The sequence below is a fragment of the Bombina bombina genome, chromosome 1 (assembly GCF_027579735.1).
Source record: "Bombina bombina isolate aBomBom1 chromosome 1, aBomBom1.pri, whole genome shotgun sequence".
In the NCBI taxonomy this organism is placed as follows: domain Eukaryota; kingdom Metazoa; phylum Chordata; class Amphibia; order Anura; family Bombinatoridae; genus Bombina; species Bombina bombina.
Window position 1 is genome coordinate 1,430,503,114 of NC_069499.1, and position 20,612 is coordinate 1,430,523,725.

At 39.3% G+C, this 20,612-nt stretch overlaps 1 protein-coding gene across 1 annotated transcript in view; it reads right to left on the bottom strand.

The window, feature by feature from the left end:
• Nucleotides 1-892: 892 nt before the first annotated feature.
• LOC128643079 (hepatocyte nuclear factor 6-like) overlaps nucleotides 893-20,612 on the bottom strand; it is a 38,674-nt gene continuing 18,954 nt past the window's right edge. Inside the window, exon 2 of the mRNA XM_053696020.1 lies at nucleotides 893-1,248. Coding sequence (XP_053551995.1) covers nucleotides 935-1,248 — 314 coding nt within the window. The 3' untranslated portion in view covers nucleotides 893-934. The remainder of the gene's footprint in view (nucleotides 1,249-20,612) is intronic.

Below are 20,612 nucleotides of genomic sequence, written 5' to 3' on the forward strand. Positions count from 1 at the left end.
GATTTGTTCAAGGGTTAAAAATTCACACTAACCTGTTGCAATTTCATTGACATCCACCACAAATGATGATATAACATATATGGTTAATACCACATTAGAAATGTGGGAAAAGAAAATGAGAATAATTGACTAAAAACAGTATGATCTTTGTATTCATTTTTTTTTCTTTCATTTTATGATTTTCCCTAAAGGGACACTGTACTCATTTTCTTATTGTGCCACCAAAAAAATACAACTTTCCAAAATGTATTGTATATATATTTTTTTTTAAATAAAGCTTTCTAGACTAAAAAAGCTTAGAGGCCTATTTCCTGTGCCAGTTTTCTGTATCAGCCAATGAACATCACATCAGTACTGCAGTTCAGTTGTGTACAAGCATGCCTCATTTCAATTTTAACAGATTTTAATAAACCCCCTCATGCAAATATATTTAAATATATTTAATTGCAGATTACTTTTTTCATATGCATAATAGCACTTATTTAAGTACAGTATCCCTTTAAAGGGTAGAGTAGGCTATTTGCCTTGTATTGTGGGTGCATTTCCAAATATCACAGACTAATATGCAACTTCAAGAGGTCAAGAAACTGTCTACTGATTGGATAAAGAAGTTTGCAGTTTAAAACTTGATTGTTACCAATGGTGACTAAAATGTAACACAATATCTGGGACCAAAATGGCATTTATAAGGCCTGGGAATGTTTTTTTCCCCTGTATTATCTGTACTTCACTATATAAAAATAAAGAACAACTATGGATACATCAGCACCCAAATAACACAATTGAAGAGGTATCAGCAGGCCGTCTCAAACAAAAGATCTTGAAGAAAAGATGTAATGTCTGGGACGTTATTTTTTTGTAACTCATTGTAGAATTCAAGAGCATGGGGGCTTGTATGCTCCTATCTTTGGTCGGTAGCAGTATTGGTATCTTTTCATGCTTTGGTGCAAGCGATGGCCGAACCTCCCTTGGACACTAATGAGCCGGAGGATGGTGGACGGTTATGCCCCTCATCCATCCATTTGTCCAGGCTTCTCCTTCGGGCATTCATGAAGAAGTTGCTAACAGTTGAAAGCTCAAGACCAAGCTGCTGTGCAATGGTGATCTGTAGTTCCTTGGAGGGCCGTTGGTTCTCATGAAAGATGGCGTGAAGCGTTCGTCGCTGAATGTCAGTGAAAACTAGGCGGTGTCTCTTGGGAACGGTATTTCTTTCTGCTTTGCTTTGCTCTTGCTCTTTCCTTTTGCAGGCTGTGGGCACAGATATGAACAGAACATATATTGTTACCATTATACATTAATAGGACATCATATGCAATACTAACTTTATGTAAGAAAATTATAAACCTTAAAGGGACAGTCTACTACAGAATTTTTATTGTTTAAAAAGATAGATAATCCATTTATTACCAATTCCCCAGTTTTGCATAAACAACATGGTTATATTAATATACTTTTTACCTCTGTGATTACCTTGTAGCTAAGCCTCTGCAGACTGCCCCCTTATTTCAGTTCTTTTGACAGAGTTGCATTTTAGCCAATCAGTGCTGACTCATAAATAATTCCATGGGAATAAGCACAGTGTTTTCTATATGTCACACATGAACTAGCTCTGTCTAGCTTTGAAAAACTGTCAAACTGCACTGGGATAAGAGACGGCCTTCAAGGGCTTAGAAATTAGCATATGAGCCTAGCTAGGTTTATCTTTCAACAAAGAATACCAAGAGAGCAAAGCAAATTTGATAATAAAAGTAAATTGGAAAGTTGTTTAAGATTACATGCCCTATCTGAATCATGAAAGTTTAATTTTGACTAGACTGTCCCTTTAAGCACACATTTTTAGAATCTAATGAGGGTTCATGTATGCATCTGTGTACATGATGCTTATCTGTATGTGTGGTAGGGGTGTATTTATTACTGTGCTATCAATCTATTATCGTATTAATGTATGTCAACCCCACACTCCTGGACGTTGGAAAGTTATGTGGGCTAGATATTTTCTGCATAGGAACAAATGTGTAGTGATATAAGTAGCTTATACTCAGTAAAGATAAGTGGGTATACAGTATGCCATAGCTTCTACTCAATCTTTCTGGTCCCTAGTGGGATGAACCTTGGTACACAGTACTGAATAATATCAGTGATTGACACATTATTGCCCAAGCTTTTGTTAAGGCCAGGGGCAAATACAATTCATCTGATTTGTAATTGCAATCTGTTAATGGCCAACAAAAGCCAGTCCATATGTAGTTTATCTGTTTGGTTATAGTTTCTATGGATATGGCCTTTAGTGTTGACTTATTATTATCATGTATTTGAATAGATCTATCTACAGATATGTATTATAAACATATGAAATGTATCTACATATATGATTTATAAACAAATGAGCAACACACACATTGTAATTGGCTAAGTTCATCCTGAGAACTAAATTTAAACGTGTAAACAAGTTTGGTAGATTTTCTATGTATAAATATAATTCTGCACTATTGATAGTGACCAACATTACAAGGTGGTACTGCTGTCATCCTTAATGAGAAAAAAAAAATCAAACAGCATAAACCATCTTTCACTATGTTTCACATAAGATGGAGAAATTATAAAACCTTATGGAAAGAGTGGTAATTGAGGAGGCTGGAGAAAATGTTTCAGTTTACTGAACAGTGAATATCATATTGTTGTGTATAACTATGTGTTGTAGTCTCTGTTAATGTGCAGTAGAATGAATGCTGTATTGTTTGGCCATGTATCATAAGTCAATATTTTCCAAAATGAGTTTTTTTAGAACTCGGATGTTTTATTTTCAACAGTGTTGTATTAAGGTTTTGTGCTGCCTTAGATACAGATAAATCTGCTTCTTTCCATTTAATAATTTAAAATCATAATTGCCTCATATACAGTTTTGACAACTGAACTGTTAATTAGTAACCCATTTATGTCAGACAGACAGAAAAGAATAAATCATTTTTATTAGATTTACAGCAGTGACTAACACTTCTGTGTTATACACACAAAGATCAGTAACAAAACCCCATTCTGCCAAATTCATGTAACCAATAAAGTTTAACATTAGCTTCTTTGTGACTCTATGGTATAATGCTTCACTGGGCATGATCTAAACTTTTGAAGTCAAACGGTCTAAGGTGCAGATAAAACATTGTATTAGAAGCAAATACAAGCCATAGTAAAAAAATGCTGTTTTTAATTAGTCTTAGCAAAGCCAGATGCTCCCATATAAAACCTCACTGTCTCCTACAGAAGCTGTGCTACTTGAGAAGCAGTTTTTTTTCTTGTACAGAATGCAAGGTTTAGTACCTTTAATTATTTAAATACTTGACAACTTGTGCCACTGTCAAGTCTAAGAGATTGTGAGATGCTGATTATCTGTATTACTACAAGGCTTGACAAATTTGTTCAGCATCTAGAATTTAAAAATTTTAGAAGTCACATTCCCTGGTGCCAAAGACTATTTTCTAGGTCCCACTGCTGTGAACCTGGCACCTCAGTACATCAAGCCCTGTATCACTATATATGTTAAAATATTTATAGTCTAGTATAGATAATTATTATTGTGTTTTAGTATTATTAACATCTACAGAATTAAATAGCAAAACCTGGAACATGCAAGGTAGTAATTAAATAATGGAAGTAACAGATCTACATAGCAAGACATACAAGACACAACTACGACTTTAAACCAATCTCTCATAATTTCCTGCCTTGACTATTGCAACTACATCCTCTCTGGTCTACCTAGTTGCCCTCTATAGTCCATAATGAATGCCTCTGCCAGGTTGATCTTCCTTACACTTCGATCCTCATCTGCTGCACCACTCTGCCAATCCATTCACTGGCTTCCTCTAACCTCCAGAAAAAAACACAAAATCCTGACTGACATTTAAGGCTCTCAAAAACACTGCTCCCCCTATATCTCAGACCTTGTCTCCAGATACTCTCCCTCCCGTCCCCTTCACTCTGCTTGTGACCTCCTTCTCTCTTCCTCTCTTGTTACCGCCTCACATTCCAATCTACAAGACTTCTCCAGATTGGCCCCTATCTTCTGGAACTCTCTGCCTCACTCCGCAAGACTCTCCCCTAGTTTTCAAACTTTCAGGTGCTCCTTAAAGACTCCAGTGTTAAGGAATGCATATAATATACAAAAACTTTTTCTTATATTAGTTCCTCTTCTCCTTTTGTCATCCCCTTGAACCCCCTTTAGTATGTAAGCCTATGAGCCCAGCTGCTTTGTAGATCACCTTCATGAGAGCTGATTTACAACAGTGCAACTCTTGGCAGGGCCCCCTATCCCTTTGTCTCCCATAATTGTTACCTTGCATATTAGACCCATGTCTTTAGCGCTGCTGAATCTGTTGATGCTCTACATTAACTGATAATAATAAAAGCAAAGAGGCATCTTTAGCTTACTATTGAAACAGTGAAAAACGGTAAAACACGAATGTCTGCACACAAACACATACAGGGGGGTAGTTATCAAGCCGTCTACTTTTCTGCCTTCGCCGGCCCAATACGCCCGCCTAAGCTCTCCTACCTTCGCCGCCGCGGACCTTGAATACGTTCGCCTAAGTTAACAAATAAAGCTGTCAAAAAGCCGCGGGGCGATGAGCAGCGGACTGTGAGAGTTATCACTCATCCGATCTCGCTGCTCTTCGACTTTTTCCCAGCTTTATTGCTAGCCTGTCACTAAGCACTCACACTAAACTACACTGTTCTATCCCTATACCGGTGCCCCCGGAGCCTCCCGCAACTCAATAAAGTTACTAACCCCTAAACCGCCGCTCCTAGACCCTGCCGCAACTCTGATAAATGTATTAACCCCTAAACCGCCGCTCCCGGACACCGCTGCCACCTACATTATACCTAGTAACCCCTATCCTGCCCCCCCTACACTGTCGCCCTCTATAATAAAGTTATTAACCCCTATCCTGCTGATCCCGCACCTCACCGCAACTAAATAAATAGTTTAACCCCTAAACCGCCGCTCCCTGAACCCGCCGCAACCTATATTAAACCTATTAACCCCTATCCTGCCCCCCCTACACCGTCGTCACCTATAATAAATTTATTAACCCCTATCCTGCCCCCCACTACACCGCCGCCACTGTAATAAAATTATTAACCCCTAAACCTAAGTCTAACCCTAACCCTAACGCCCCCCTAACTTAAATATTATTAAATAAATCTAAATAATATTTCTATTATTAACTAAATTATTCCTATTTAAAACTAAATACTTACCTGTAAAATAAACCCTAATATAGCTACAATATAAATAATAATTATATTGTAGCTATCTTAGGATTTATATTTATTTTACAGGTAACTTTGTATTTATTTTAGCTAGTTAGAATAGTTATTAAATAGTTATTAACTATTTAATAACTACCTAGCTAAAAGAAATACAAAATTACCTGTAAAATAAATCCTAACCTAAGTTACAATTAAACCTAATACTACACTATCATTAAATTAATTAAATAAACTACCTACAAATAACTACAATTAAATACAATTACATAAACTAACTAAAGTACAAAAAATAAAAAAATAAGTTACAAACATTTTAAAAATATTACAACAATTTTAAGCTACTTACACCTAATCTAAGCCCCCTAATAAAATAACAAACCCCCCCAAAATAAAAAAATGCCCTACCCTATTCTAAATTAAATAAAGTTCAAAGCTATTTTACCTTACCAGCCCTTAAAAGGGCCATTTGTGGGGGCATGCCCCAAAAAGTTCAGCTCTTTTGCCTGTAAAAGAAAAATACAACCCCCCCAACATTAAAACCCACCACCCACATACCCCTAATCTAACCCAAACCCCCCTTACAAAAACCTAACACTAATCCCCTGAAGATCATCCTACCTTGAGTCGTCTTCACTCAGCCGAGAAGCGATGGAACCGAGGTGGACATCCGGAGCGGAAGAAGTTAATCCTCCAAGCGGCGCTGAAGAAATCTTCCATCCGATGAAGTCATCATCCAGGCGGCGCTGAAGAAGTCTTCGATCCGGGAGATGTCATCTTCCAAGAGGCGCTGAAGAGGTCTTCTATCCGGGCGATGTCATCTTCCAAGCCGGGTCTTGAATCTTCCTCCCGCCGACGCGGAACCTCCTTCTTCACCGACGGACTACGACGAATGAAGGCTCCTTTAAGGGACGTCATCCAAGATGGCGTCCCCTCAATTACGATTGGCTGATAGGATTCTATCAGCCAATCGGAATTAAGATAGGAAAAATCTGATTGGCTGATGGAATCAGCCAATCAGATTGAGCTCGCATTCTATTGGCTGTTCCGATCAGCCAATAGAATGCGAGCTCAATCTGATTGGCTGATTCCAACTAACCTGGGATTGTCATGGTTTGAAAGGTCTCACCGACTTCCGCCCAGAGCTTCTGGACCTGGGTAAATGTCACAGTTTTCAGCGACTACCACAGCTTACCACAGGACATGCCTTGCCCCACCTACAACACACCCACACACAACCCTACCATAGACACATCCAAAAAAAAATCCTGTGTACATATCTGAGCACTGACAGGTTATGCACAATCTACTACATTATTATATGAAGATAATTAATCAAGAGTCTTAAAGGGACAGTAAACATCATAAGATTGTAATATAAAATGCTTAATTGTGAATAACTTTTTGGTATTTTTCCCCCTTCCTCAGTAATTTAAGTCTTAAAATTGTGGATTTGCCAGTCCTGAAAACTGAAAGAGCACATGTCAAGCCTAACTTTGCCACATCTCTGTCCTTAATTTGAAGTTTGTTATGTTATCATTTCTGCTGATGCCACACTATAGAGACTTTGTAAACATAATGACAGTAGTAAGCCCTGTTATCTCCAGACTTAAAGGGGCAGTCTAGTAAAAATAAATATAGAAAGGGTACCTCCTAGTGCAGATCAACAGAATTTTCAAGACCCAGTATATCCCAAATAGAAGAGGGTACTCACATTTATAAAAGCACCTGACAGTGCAAATCAAGCATACTGGACTGTTTTAGTGGCACAGCTCACTAAACATCAAGCAACCTGGTAGTAAAACCCGAAGGTCCTCTGGTATTGACAGATCGATAGTGGAAAAAAGACTCCAAAAAAGTGCTCAAACAATATATTTAAAAACAAGCACTAAATTGCAACGCGTTTCTCTGCCTCTGTCAATACCAGAGGACCTTCGGTTTTACTACCAGGTTGCTTGATGTTTAGTGAGCTGGGCCACTAAAACAGTCCAGTAGGCTTGATTAGCACTGTCAGGTGCTTTTATAAATGTGAGTACCCTCTTCTATTCTGTGAAAAACTTTCAAAATGCTCTGCACTAAGAGGCGCCCTTTCTATATTTATTTTTAGATCATTGAGTCCCCTGCTGGTTCTGGAACGAGCAGCCCGCTTTGGTGCACAGTGAGCTGAGACACTGTGAGCTCTCAGTCTGCTTTTCTAGGCATTATCTTTGCCTTCATACATTGTGAGTACCCATTTTGCATTCATCTCATATGTCCATATCGATGTACTGGCTACACTAGGAGGCGCCCTTCTTTTTTCCTCTTTAGTCTAGTAAAATGAAACTTTCATGATTCAGATAGGACATGCAATTTTAAACGACTTTCCAATTGACTTTTATCATTACATTTTCTTTGTTACCTTTGTGGTATTTTTGAAAAGCTAAGCCTAGCTAGGCTCAAACTGATTTCTAAACCACTGAAAACCGCCTCTTAGCTCAGAGCATTTTGAAAGTTTTTCACAGTTAGACGGTACTAGTTCATGTGTGTCATATAGATAACATTGTGCTCACTCCAGTGGAGTTATTTAGGAGTCTGCACTGATTGGCTAAACTGCATGTCTGTCAAAAGCAGGGGTTGTCTGTAGAGACTTAAACACAAGGTAATCACATAGGTAAAGCATATATTAATATAACTTTGTTGGTTATGCAAAACTGGGGAATGGGTAATAAAGGGATTATTTATCTTTTTAAACATTAAAAATTCTGGTGTAGACTGTCCCTTTAAGTTCAGTTTGGCTCTTCCAAATAAGGAAATGGGAGGGGGGGTGGAGTTTGACTGTTGAGAAACAATTGCAGCAAAACAGGTGTTAATCTGTTCTAATAATGTTTAGACTCTGCTAATCTGTTAATCTATTGGAGGACTGCACAAAAATGTAGTAATTTCAATGTGTTTACTGTCCCTATTTACCAACTGGAATAATACATTCTATAAACATTTGAAAATTGTATTCAGCTTACATTACATAAATGCGAACCTGTATATAGTGTAAATATTCAGCTATGTCAGCAGACCTAGTGTATATATATATATATATATATATATATACATGTGTGTGTGTATGTGTATATATATATATATATATATATATATATATATGTATTTATTTAAAATATATCCCTGCCTCATCCCCATATGTCTTCTGATCCATTCCTTCCCCTCCCCCATGTTCGGTTTTGGATGCTGCAGACGGACAGGAAAAATATTGATCACAACTCAGCTGTGCGGCCTGCATACAGCGATGTAGATATATATGTTAACCCACAAACAGCCGGCAATACACAACTCATTGTTTGAATAAAGGGATGTATAACTGCAGAGAATTTCTTCTTACAATATATTTTTTAGAAGGTAATTTGGTAAATATCACTTTAGTTAAATACTTATCATGTAATTTAATAAAATCATTTAATGATCTTAAAATTATCTTAATGGAACATCTGCTGGCCACAAAATCAGGATATGTCTGTTTGAGCACTGTTAAGTAATCAGTGGCTCAAATCTTTTAAGAATGGTACCTGCTCTGTTGCTGCGATATCCTGAATTTCTTGACGGTTGGTTTTTGGCCAGTACAGGGTTCTAAAACAATGGTTTATGCCAACCGCATGACAAATGTGGGAAGCTTATGAGGTGTGCTTGATGACCATGAATCTTGCTGACTTTACAGCTTTCACTAATGAAAGGTCAGCACCATAAAATACCAAAGATCAATTTGGTAAGGGGCTTCCCAATAAAAATTCCTGATTCCTGCAAGAATGGAACACCTATCACAGTGAAACACTGCTTCTCGTGAACTAGAAATACTAAGGGTCATAATAAATAAAAAATCTATTGACCCCCAAAAGAACTAGGTATTGCACCATATATGAGGCAATAAGATCTATATAAAAGAAGCTATTTGGTTGATGTACACCCTTAACAGCAAGGTCTACATATATATTTTATGGAATGATCTATAAATAAAGGGTAAATGCCCACAAAATTGATTTTAGGGTGATGCCATATAATATATAACACTATCCCAGGAAAACTGTGTCTGCTGGTTATCATGGACATTTCTATGGAAAAGGCTGTTAAAAAAATGACCCAAATATGAAAACTCAAAGGGACACTGTACTATAAAAAAATGACTGTCATTTGTCAGTGTCTAAACTGTTGTAATTGTTTTTTGTTTTGTTTATTTATTTATTTTTAAGAAAAAACAAATGAATAAAATATGTTTACATTTAAAGTGAAACCAATGCAGTAGTATCAGTTTTGTACTTCCTCCTAATGCTCATTGGCTCATATGCACTTTCAACTAATGCTCATTGGCTAATAGGCACTCTCAACTAATGCTCATTTGCTAATATTTCACTGGTTGATAGGTACTTATTATAATGTCTGTTAAATAGTTGTATAAAGTATATGTAAGTTAATAAGCAATAGGAAAAACAAAATACACAAATACCGGTCTGTTAGATTAAATTAAATTTGAAACAATGTTTTACATCATACTCATAATTTTCATAATCATAGAAAATAGTTCAATGTCCCTTTAAATTAACTAATTCGTATTCCACTAGTGTCCCTTTTAATTAACCTCTTCTTCATATTCCACTTAAATGGCAAATATATGTCTATCCAAACAATTTTGCTTCTATAAAATTAACCATGTTAGCCCCTAGGACATAACCATAAAATAAGAAACACTCTGCAAACAGAGGTGAACTAGAAAAATGAGGAAGGAAATAACAAGAATAAACCTTCAACTCTCAGTGTCTTACAGGCTAAATGATCTTCCTTGGAGTAGAGCAGCGAATAACCCCCCCCCCCCCCCCCCCTGAAATGGGGATAGACAAACATACATATTATTCAGAAATAAAAAAAATTGGGTTGACTGATAAAGCACTATATTTAGAAAACGTGATAATAATGCAGAGAAAAAAAATAGGAGGACTTATCTACCCAATATAGAGAACTCTAGGGACAAAACCCATGGAGATTATTGTCAAATTACTCCATCCCACCACCAATAGAGGGGACAAAAATGTGTACGTTAAAATGCTGTAATTTATTCCCTTTTTTGTTTTAAAAACCATATTGTAGTCATTATTTTTTTTAAAAGAATCTCAAATTTTAAAATAAACTAAAGTAAATGAGTTAAAAAACACATAAACAACATATGTAGGTGCTTAAAGGGACAGTCTACACCAGAATTTTTATTATTTAAAAAAGATAAATAATGCTTTTATTACCTATTCCCCAGTTTTGCATAACCAACACAGTTATATTAATATATGTTTTAACTCTGTGATTACCTTGTATGTAAGACTCTGCAGACTGCCCCCTTATCTCAGTGCTTTTGACAGACATGCAGTTTAGCCAATCAGTGCAGACTTCTAAATAACTCCACGGAAGCGAGCACAATGTTATCTATATGACACACATGAACTAGTACTGTCTAACGGTGAAAAACTTTCAAAATGCTCTAAGCTAAGAGGTGGTTTTCAACGGTTTAGAAATCAGTTTGAGCCTACCTAGGTTTAGCTTTCAAAAATACCACCAAGGGAACAAAACAAATTTAATAATAAAAGTCAATTGGAAAGTTGTTTAAAATTGTATGCCCTACCTGAATCATGAAAGTTTAATTTTGACTAGAATTTCCCTTTAGGATAAAGCAATACAGAACTGCAATACAGGGATCCAACTCTCCTGGTTGAAAAAAATGATTAAGATTAATGGTATTATGTTGTCTTTTCAACCCCAAAGTTGTATGTTATCTTTTTATTGTAAAGTGTTATCTATTGTAGTTTAATGCTGAATGAGAAAACCTTTAGGACGTACCTGGTTTATCTAAGGTTTCAGGCTAACAGACTGGAAATTAGACCTTGGTAACTAGGCATCCACAAGACCCAAATTTGTTGTATCTGATGAAATGGGATTGAAATTTTAATTTTAGGCTTTAGCACAATATATGGATATTACTGTTGGTATTTATGGATCTCACCATCACCACATTCATGGAGGCTGAATTATCAAGCTCTGAATGGAGCTTGATGCCCCTGTTTCCGTGCGAGCCTTCAGGACCGCTGCTCCATAACTGGTCCGCTGCCTCTGAGGCTGTGGTCTGCAATCCGCCCAATCCTATACAATGGGGCTGATTGACACCCCCTGCTAGCAACCGCAAATCTGCAGGGGGCGGCATTGCACAAGAAGTTCACCATAAGTGCTCTGGGTGGGTTATTTAATTTTTGACCTCACATTCACAATCTACAGTTGATGCCTAGTTGGGTTAAGGTTCTGCTTGACTAGTGTATGTTTTACCATCAGATCCATCCCCACCCTACACCTTATATATGTCTTAAATGGTAATTATGATAGGGGTCTGTGTAATCACTAAATTACATTTTTTCTTTCCAGTACTTAAAGGGACAGTACACTGTAAAATTGTTTTTCCATTAATGTATTTTACATGACTGATTATACTACCTGCAGAGTATAAAATATTTGAGAAATTGCATTTTCAGGTTTATTTGTGTATATGAAGTAGCTGGTTTTGTGCTTTAAAACCACAGCCTATTACAATGGGTTGAGCTTCAGGTAATATCAGATCTCTTTATGTTATCACTTTTATGTACACACACTTGCTTCCTTATCTTATAATTGTCTGGAACACCATAGCTCAATACAAAGAGAGAACAATGGAAAATTATCATTTTATTACTTAACTATCCTGCACCCCCACTGAGAGTGTAACTTCTTCTGCTGACTGTGTTTACTTAGGCTTGTCAATAGCATATACTCCAGTATCAAAACTTTCAGTATAGGTTGGGAAACCACAAGCTAAATCAGCTATTTCAAATGCTGAAATAGAAGTAAAGGAGCTACTTGCAACCAATTTAATACACTCTAGCAGGTAAAAAGGATCATTGGGAATAATTTAAAGGGGAGAAAGTTTTTGGGTGAACTGTCCCTTTAACATCTTATATGTCTCCTAAATCTCCACTGGAACTTTGGGCTTCACTTTCACATTGTGGGGTGAAGCCTAGTGCTTTTTAACCTTATGTTAATCTACTGATGGGTCTACAGAATATTGTCAGTAAAGTCTTAGGGAAAGCTAAGAACAAAAAATAATTCCCTTTATGAATTTTCAATTGCTTATTGGAAAGACCACTTGTCAGAAGGCAAAGCAGGGTACAAAAAATAGGGGCTACATTTAATGGCCTTATCCCAAAACCCACCCTAAGCTACACCCAAATTCTGCCTAAAAGTCCATCCCAACCCTACTATATATCCATACTGTACCTCCTAATATTTCCTGGAGGGTCTCTGGGATAGGGATGTGAGGGGGACCCACCTGTGTTTTATTGGCAGAACTGGATGGAAATTGTGTGATCAGCACTGCAGAATCTGTTGGCGCTCTACAAATACCTGATAATAATAATAATAATATGGGCAGAGCCAGGCACGTTATGGGCTGAGTTGAGTGGAATCATCACGTTGTGGTGTAAATAAGCACAGGCAATCTCTGGAAACTGTGACATCTGCCCTGAGTTACTACTAAGCAGTGATTTGGCACCCCTTCTGTGCCAGTATACACAGAGCAATGTAAGAAATACAGACCAATGGTTTTACCCATAGGCGCCAGCAACACTTAAGATAAGGCATTTATTTTATCTCCTTAGCTTCCCATAGCCACAGGGGTATAGTTTACACTTGCCTCCCCCAATGATTCCAGTGCTATCTGCCCAGATAATAAAAAATGGCTGAAAATGTTTTCAGTGAAACCTTCACCCCTCTTTGCTGAGCCTTAACAAATACATAACTCTTTCCATATCTTAATAATTCCACATCTTCAAGCGAGCTAATTTGCAGACACCAGGACAGGTATTTCTAATTCACAGGCAACAGAAAATTTACATCAGGCCACATTACCTATACTGTATATAATAACCTAATCACAGATAAACAAATGTTTATTATCTACCTAATCCTCCAAAATTAGGGCAAGAACCTTAATCTTTGACTTTTTCCAAATGCATAAATAGGTATATACCTCTTGTCTCCTTATTCTGTACAACAAACAGGCTAAGAGACTATTTCTCCTTTGTAATACACAGGCATAACCTTTGTAATACACAGGCATAATTATATGCACCTCCCTTAATAATATACAGGCATAAGTATATGAAACTCCTGTTGCAATAACCAGGAATAAGTATATGCATCTTCCTTTGTAATACACAGAGATAAGTAAAAGTAAATATATATTACTCACCTTTGTTACAAAAACATGAAACCCAACATTTTTCTTTCATAATTCAAAAAGATCATGCATTTTTAAACAACTGTCCAATGTACTTCTATTATCCAATTTATTTTATTCTCTTGGTATCATTTGTCAAAGGAACAGCAATGCACCGCTGGTAATATAAATAATTTGGGTTTCATGTCCCTTTAAGTATACAGTTGTGGTGTGCAATAATCAGAAGACATTTACATGAACCAAGGTTAGAGGGCACTTCCCTTGAGTCACTGTAAGCTGTAAACCATCTTTACATAAGACGACCAACAGGACAGGTGGACTTGTTCCTCTTAATGCACAAATCTGGACACAAAACTCCTCCATGGGCAGCAAACTATAATTGTTTCTTATACAAAGAGAACCAAGAATCTCTCTCACCTTTTTAATGCAAATCTACGAGAACATGTGTCTCTTAAATCTTCATTATACTCAAACATAACTGTTTACCACATATAATACACATACCCCATACATCTTGTCATGAGATGCAGGACACAGCATAGAAGGTACAACGCTATTTTATTGCAGAGCATAAAAGTATATAGCTTGTACAACTCATCTAACTTAGTAACTGCGACATAGACTATAACGGCTATAAGCCACGCCCCAGACAGTGACATCACCTCACACTCTCATCACATCTTCCCCTTTTTCAAAAGACAAAGCATACATTTTTTTTTAGAGTACATCAAATAACAAGGTATATTATACAAGAAGCATACAAAAATAGTTTTGTTTAGTGTATAACAAATAACAAGTTAAAGAGAATATATATGAACAACAAGAAATACAATCCTGACTTGAACATTGGGGTAGACTACCCTAGTCCACAGTGACCATGGGATTATTCTACCCATTCTTCCGGTCACTGCTCTAACTAGTGCTAATCCCAATATCGGGCTGGAAGTTTCACCACTCCACTTGATGTCATTTTACACGAACTGTCCAAGAAGGTGATTAAGAGTCTGCTGGAAGCAAAGAAGTATCCCCGCTGTGATCTTGCTGAGGGGAAGGCACCTCTCTTAAAACAGGGGATCCCACCGGTGGGGGCTCTGAGGCATCCAGTCCCAAACTCTAAGGTATTGGCTGAAGATGTCTTCTATTTCGACGTGTGACTGTCCCTCCATCAGTAAGGACTACATAAGACCTTGGTTCCGGAGAGCGTCCAATTACCGTAGCAGGCATCTTGCATTTCTTCTCATCATCCAGTTTAACTCTGACACTTTGCCCTACATTCAGCTCCTGCAAGGGCCTCATAGAGTGTTTTCTGTTGTAGACGAATCGATAATCCCTTAAAGCCTCTTCATCCCTCCTAAGGACCTCGTCCAGAGGAACAGAGCTGGTTGGCTGGAAGACACCCACAGAGGGTAAAGTGGTGCAAATCTGACGTCCAAGCATCAGCTGTGCCAAGTGGCCATCATGAATGCTGCTTAACATCTCCTGTCGCATGCTAACTGGAATAACAATGCGGTCCTGGAACAGTACCAACCCATCCAGCTCCGTGTGCTGCAACCTCTCTGACTGGTAAGAATTTAAAGACATCCAGGCTGCCTGGCTCTCGGGCCAACCTTCTTTTATGTACTTAATAACTTCTTTAAGGTCTTTAAGGTCTGTATCGTTCTAATTTAATCTAGCTTCCCTGATAAAACGGATTTGGATGCCAGAACTGAATCCACATACATTTTCACATCTGATTCTATTGAAGATACTTCAGCAGCAGCCAGCGGGAGCCTGGAAAGTGTATCTGCCACTACCAGTTGTTTCCCCGGCACATGCACTGCCTGAACGTTGAACCTGAGCAGCCTCATCAGAAGTCTCTGGCATCTTAGGGGTGTTTTGTCAATATCATAGGAGTTGATTAGAGGGACTAGCGGTTTATGGTTAGTCTCCAGACCAAATTTCTCTAAACCCACTAGGTAACGCTGGAAGCGCTCACAGGCCCAAACTGCAGCCAGGCACTCTTTCTCAATTTGGGCGTATTTCGACTCAGCAGCCGGCAGTGTACGGGAACAGTAGGCGATGGGCTGAAGTTTGTTCTTATTCAGCAGTAGAAGGGCAGCCACTAACCCATAACTGCTCGCATCAGCACTAACCACAGTCTTTTTAGAAGGGTGATAGAACCCTAACACTGTGGCAGACCCCAGCAAGGACTTGACCTATACAAAAGCTTCTTCCTGTGAAGGACCCCAGACCCAGGCAACATCTTTCTTTAACAACTCTGTCATAGGGTGTAATACTGTGGATAGATCTAGAAGGAACCTCCCACATAATTCACAAGGCCCAATATTTGTCTCAGCTCATGTACATTCATCTGCTCAATAGCAAGGATTTGATCAGGGTCCAACTTGATGCCATCTCCATTGATGATATGCCGAAAGTAACATAATTTAGATTTTCTAAAATTGCATTTCTCTTTATTTAATTTCAGCCCGGACTCTCTAATGGTCTGCAGCACACATCTCAATCTCTGATCATGTTCTTCCAATGTAGACCCATAAACTAAAATGTCGTCCATGACGACTGCCGTGCCCTTGTGGTTCCTTAGGAGGGAACTCATCTCCCTTTGAAAGATTTCAGAAGCAGAGGATATCCCGAAGGGGAGTCTGCAGAAGCAAAACTGACCTACCGGTGTAATGAAGGTAGTCAGTTTGCGGCACTGTGGATCTAGAGGTATCTGCCAGAAGCCGCTGGAAGTATCAAGTGTAGAGAAGAACTTCGCCCCAGCCAGTTTCGGAGCTATGTCTTCAAGCGTCGGCAGCATATATCCCTCTCTCTTCACCACCCCATTCAGCCTTTTCAAATCTACGCAGATGCGTACCTTCCCATTTTTCTTCGCAACAGGCACAGAGGGGGCATACCAGTCAGTTGCTTCAACAACCTCTTCAATAACTCCCATATTCTTCATACGCAGAAGTTCCTTCTCCACTTGAGGCATGAGCGGAATTCTACGGGGAGTGGTAATGCTGTATGGGACTGCATCACTTTTAAGTGATATATGGACTGGGTTGCAATTCAGTAGGCCCAATTTACCAGACATGTCTTCCGAAATCTCATTCACTCTGGTGACCAGGCCCAAACCACAGGCTGCTTTTCTGCTCAATAGGTTGTTAACACACTGACCTCTAATCACATGTACCCACATGGTGAATTTCCTCTGCTTGTACTCGCAGCTGGCAAGTAATTTCCCTGCACAATCGATGCGGCTACCAGGACTAAGAACTTTCTTTGTAACTTTCGCCAGCTGAGGCTGTCGAGGCAGTTTTATGAATGCTGCAAGGGACATAACAGTGATGTCTGCTCCTGTGTCAATCTTAAAGGCAACTTTGGCTCCCATTACAGTAAGGGTAACCTGCCAATCTTCGTCTGAACCAGACCGTTTAAAAAAAGACCCTACAAAGGACACTTCTTGACCCTCTTGGTCACTATACACCTTCATCTCCTTAATGTATTCAGTTTTATGTGCCACTTTAAAATTGCCCAGTCGGTTACACTTTGTACATCTTTTATCTTTAGCGGGGCATACGACATTCTGATCATGGGTACGGTTAAACCGCGTGCAGCGAGTCTGCTTTGCCCATCTGCTTCTGGGCCTATCTGTTACATTTGGTCTACCGCTCACACTGTGCCTTTCACCTGCAACTCTTCTGAACTGCTGCACTTCATCCACAATACTCTCAGATCTCAGATCAGCACTTTTCTTTTTCACCAGTTTACTCTAGCGGGCCATACTAATAGCCCCATCTAACGTTAATTCAGCCTCCAACTGTAGCTTCAGTGAGACCTCAGCATCTGCAATTCCTATGACTATTCTGTCTCTAATTTGCTCTTCTTTAGCAACACCAAAATCACAGAATTCAGCTAGTTCATACAGGCTGCGCACAAATGACTCCACAGATTCTCCCACATGCTGAGCACATTTGTGAAAACAAGCCCTCTCATGAATGACATTTCTTTTGGGCACAAAGTGAGCACTGAGTTTGTTCATAACTATTTCAAAGACAAATTCTTCCCCTTCTTGGAAAGTAAAGGCATTGAACACTAGCTCCACATCTTTCCCCATAGAGTATAAAAGAGAATTAACTTGTACTTCACCACTCTCCTTATCCAGCTTGGAAGCAATCCTGAAGCGTTGAAACCGCTGACGCCATGTGGGCCAAGCTGCAGGCTGAGAGAAATCAAAAGGCTCAGGTGGGGTAAACTTCGACATCGTCATTACTCAGGAAACAGAAGCGTAGGCAAGTACTTCTGACACCATGTCATGAGATGCAGGACACAGCATAGAACCCTAACACTGTGGCAGACCCCAGCAAGGACTTGACCTATACAAAAGCTTCTTCCTGTGAAGGACCCCAGACCCAGGCAACATCTTTCTTTAACAACTCTGTCATAGGGTGTAATACTGTGGATAGATCTAGAAGGAACCTCCCACATAATTCACAAGGCCCAATATTTGTCTCAGCTCATGTACATTCATCTGCTCAATAGCAAGGATTTGATCAGGGTCCAACTTGATGCCATCTCCATTGATGATATGCCGAAAGTAACATAATTTAGATTTTCTAAAATTGCATTTCTCTTTATTTAATTTCAGCCCGGACTCTCTAATGGTCTGCAGCACACATCTCAATCGCTGATCATGTTCTTCCAATGTAGACCCATAAACTAAAATGTCGTCCATGACGACTGCCGTGCCCTTGTGGTTCCTTAGGAGGGAACTCATCTCCCTTTGAAAGATTTCAGAAGCAGAGGATATCCCGAAGGGGAGTCTGCAGAAGCAAAACTGACCTACCGGTGTAATGAAGGTAGTCAGTTTGCGGCACTGTGGATCTAGAGGTATCTGCCAGAAGCCGCTGGAAGTATCAAGTGTAGAGAAGAACTTCGCCCCAGCCAGTTTCGGAGCTATGTCTTCAAGCGTCGGCAGCATATATCCCTCTCTCTTCACCACCCCATTCAGCCTTTTCAAATCTACGCAGATGCGTACCTTCCCATTTTTCTTCGCAACAGGCACAGAGGGGGCATACCAGTCAGTTGCTTCAACAACCTCTTCAATAACTCCCATATTCTTCATACGCAGAAGTTCCTTCTCCACTTGAGGCATGAGCGGAATTCTACGGGGAGTGGTAATGCTGTATGGGACTGCATCACTTTTAAGTGATATACGGACTGGGTTGCAATTCAGTAGGCCCAATTTACCAGACATGTCTTCCGAAATCTCATTCACTCTGGTGACCAGGCCCAAACCACAGGCTGCTTTTCTGCTCAATAGGTTGTTAACACACTGACCTCTAATCACATGTACCCACATGGTGAATTTCCTCTGCTTGTACTCGCAGCTGGCAAGTAATTTCCCTGCACAATCGATGCGGCTACCAGGACTAAGAACTTTCTTTGTAACTTTCGCCAGCTGAGGCTGTCGAGGCAGTTTTATGAATGCTGCAAGGGACATAACAGTGATGTCTGCTCCTGTGTCAATCTTAAAGGCAACTTTGGCTCCCATTACAGTAAGGGTAACCTGCCAATCTTCGTCTGAACCAGACCGTTTAAAAAAAGACCCTACAAAGGACACTTCTTGACCCTCTTGGTCACTATACACCTTCATCTCCTTAATGTATTCAGTTTTATGTGCCACTTTAAAATTGCCCAGTCGGTTACACTTTGTACATCTTTTATCTTTAGCGGGGCATACGACATTCTGATCATGGGTACGGTTAAACCTCGTGCAGCGAGTCTGCTTTGCCCATCTGCTTCTGGGCCTATCTGTTACATTTGGTCTACCGCTCACACTGTGCCTTTCACCTGCAACTCTTCTGAACTGCTGCACTTCATCCACAATACTCTCAGATCTCAGATCAGCACTTTTCTTTTTCACCAGTTTACTCTAGCGGGCCATACTAATAGCCCCATCTAACGTTAATTCAGCCTCCAACTGTAGCTTCAGTGAGACCTCAGCATCTGCAATTCCTATGACTATTCTGTCTCTAATTTGCTCTTCTTTAGCAACACCAAAATCACAGAATTCAGCTAATTCATACAGGCTGCGCACAAATGACTCCACAGATTCTCCCACATGCTGAGCACATTTGTGAAAACAAGCCCTCTCATGAATGACATTTCTTTTGGGCACAAAGTGAGCACTGAGTTTGTTCATAACTATTTCAAAGACAAATTCTTCCCCTTCTTGGAAAGTAAAGACATTGAACACTAGCTCCACATCTTTCCCCATAGAGTATAAAAGAGAATTAACTTGTACTTCACCACTCTCCTTATCCAGCTTGGAAGCAATCCTGAAGCGTTGAAACCGCTGACGCCATGTGGGCCAAGCTGCAGGCTGAGAGAAATCAAAAGGCTCAGGTGGGGTAAACTTCAACATCGTCATTACTCAGGAAACAGAAGCGTAGGCAAGTACTTCTGACACCATGTCATGAGATGCAGGACACAGCATAGAAGGTACAACGCTATTTTATTGCAGAGCATAGAAGTATACAGCTTGTACAACTCATTTAACTTAGTAACTGCGACATAGACAATAATGGCTATAAGCCACGCCCCCATCCGGTGACGTCACCTCCCATTCTCATCACACATCCCATCTTTTTCAAAAACAAACACTGGAACACCCAATTGGCAGCCACATACTACAGAAGGACAGGCACTCTTTCTTCAACTTTTACCATAGTCACACATAACTAATTATCCCTTCCCCAAAATCACTGTGCCATGTACAATCCAGTCACTTCATTTGTATGTCATATATAAGATATACATAAACGTAGAGGATCTATATGGAACATTTTAACAAGTGTGTCTTATTTAGCAATATATATATATATATATTAGCGCACATTCCTTTAATACACCCATACTCCCTTTAAACTCACCATCATGAGGACATCTAAAATTTATGCACAGAACTCAGAGCATGCATGATCCTCTCACCTCTTTATATTCAGTTAACAGACCAAATAACTATCATCCCCAAACTAACATGCAGATATAGGCATCAAATCTAATGCCCTGGAGTCTA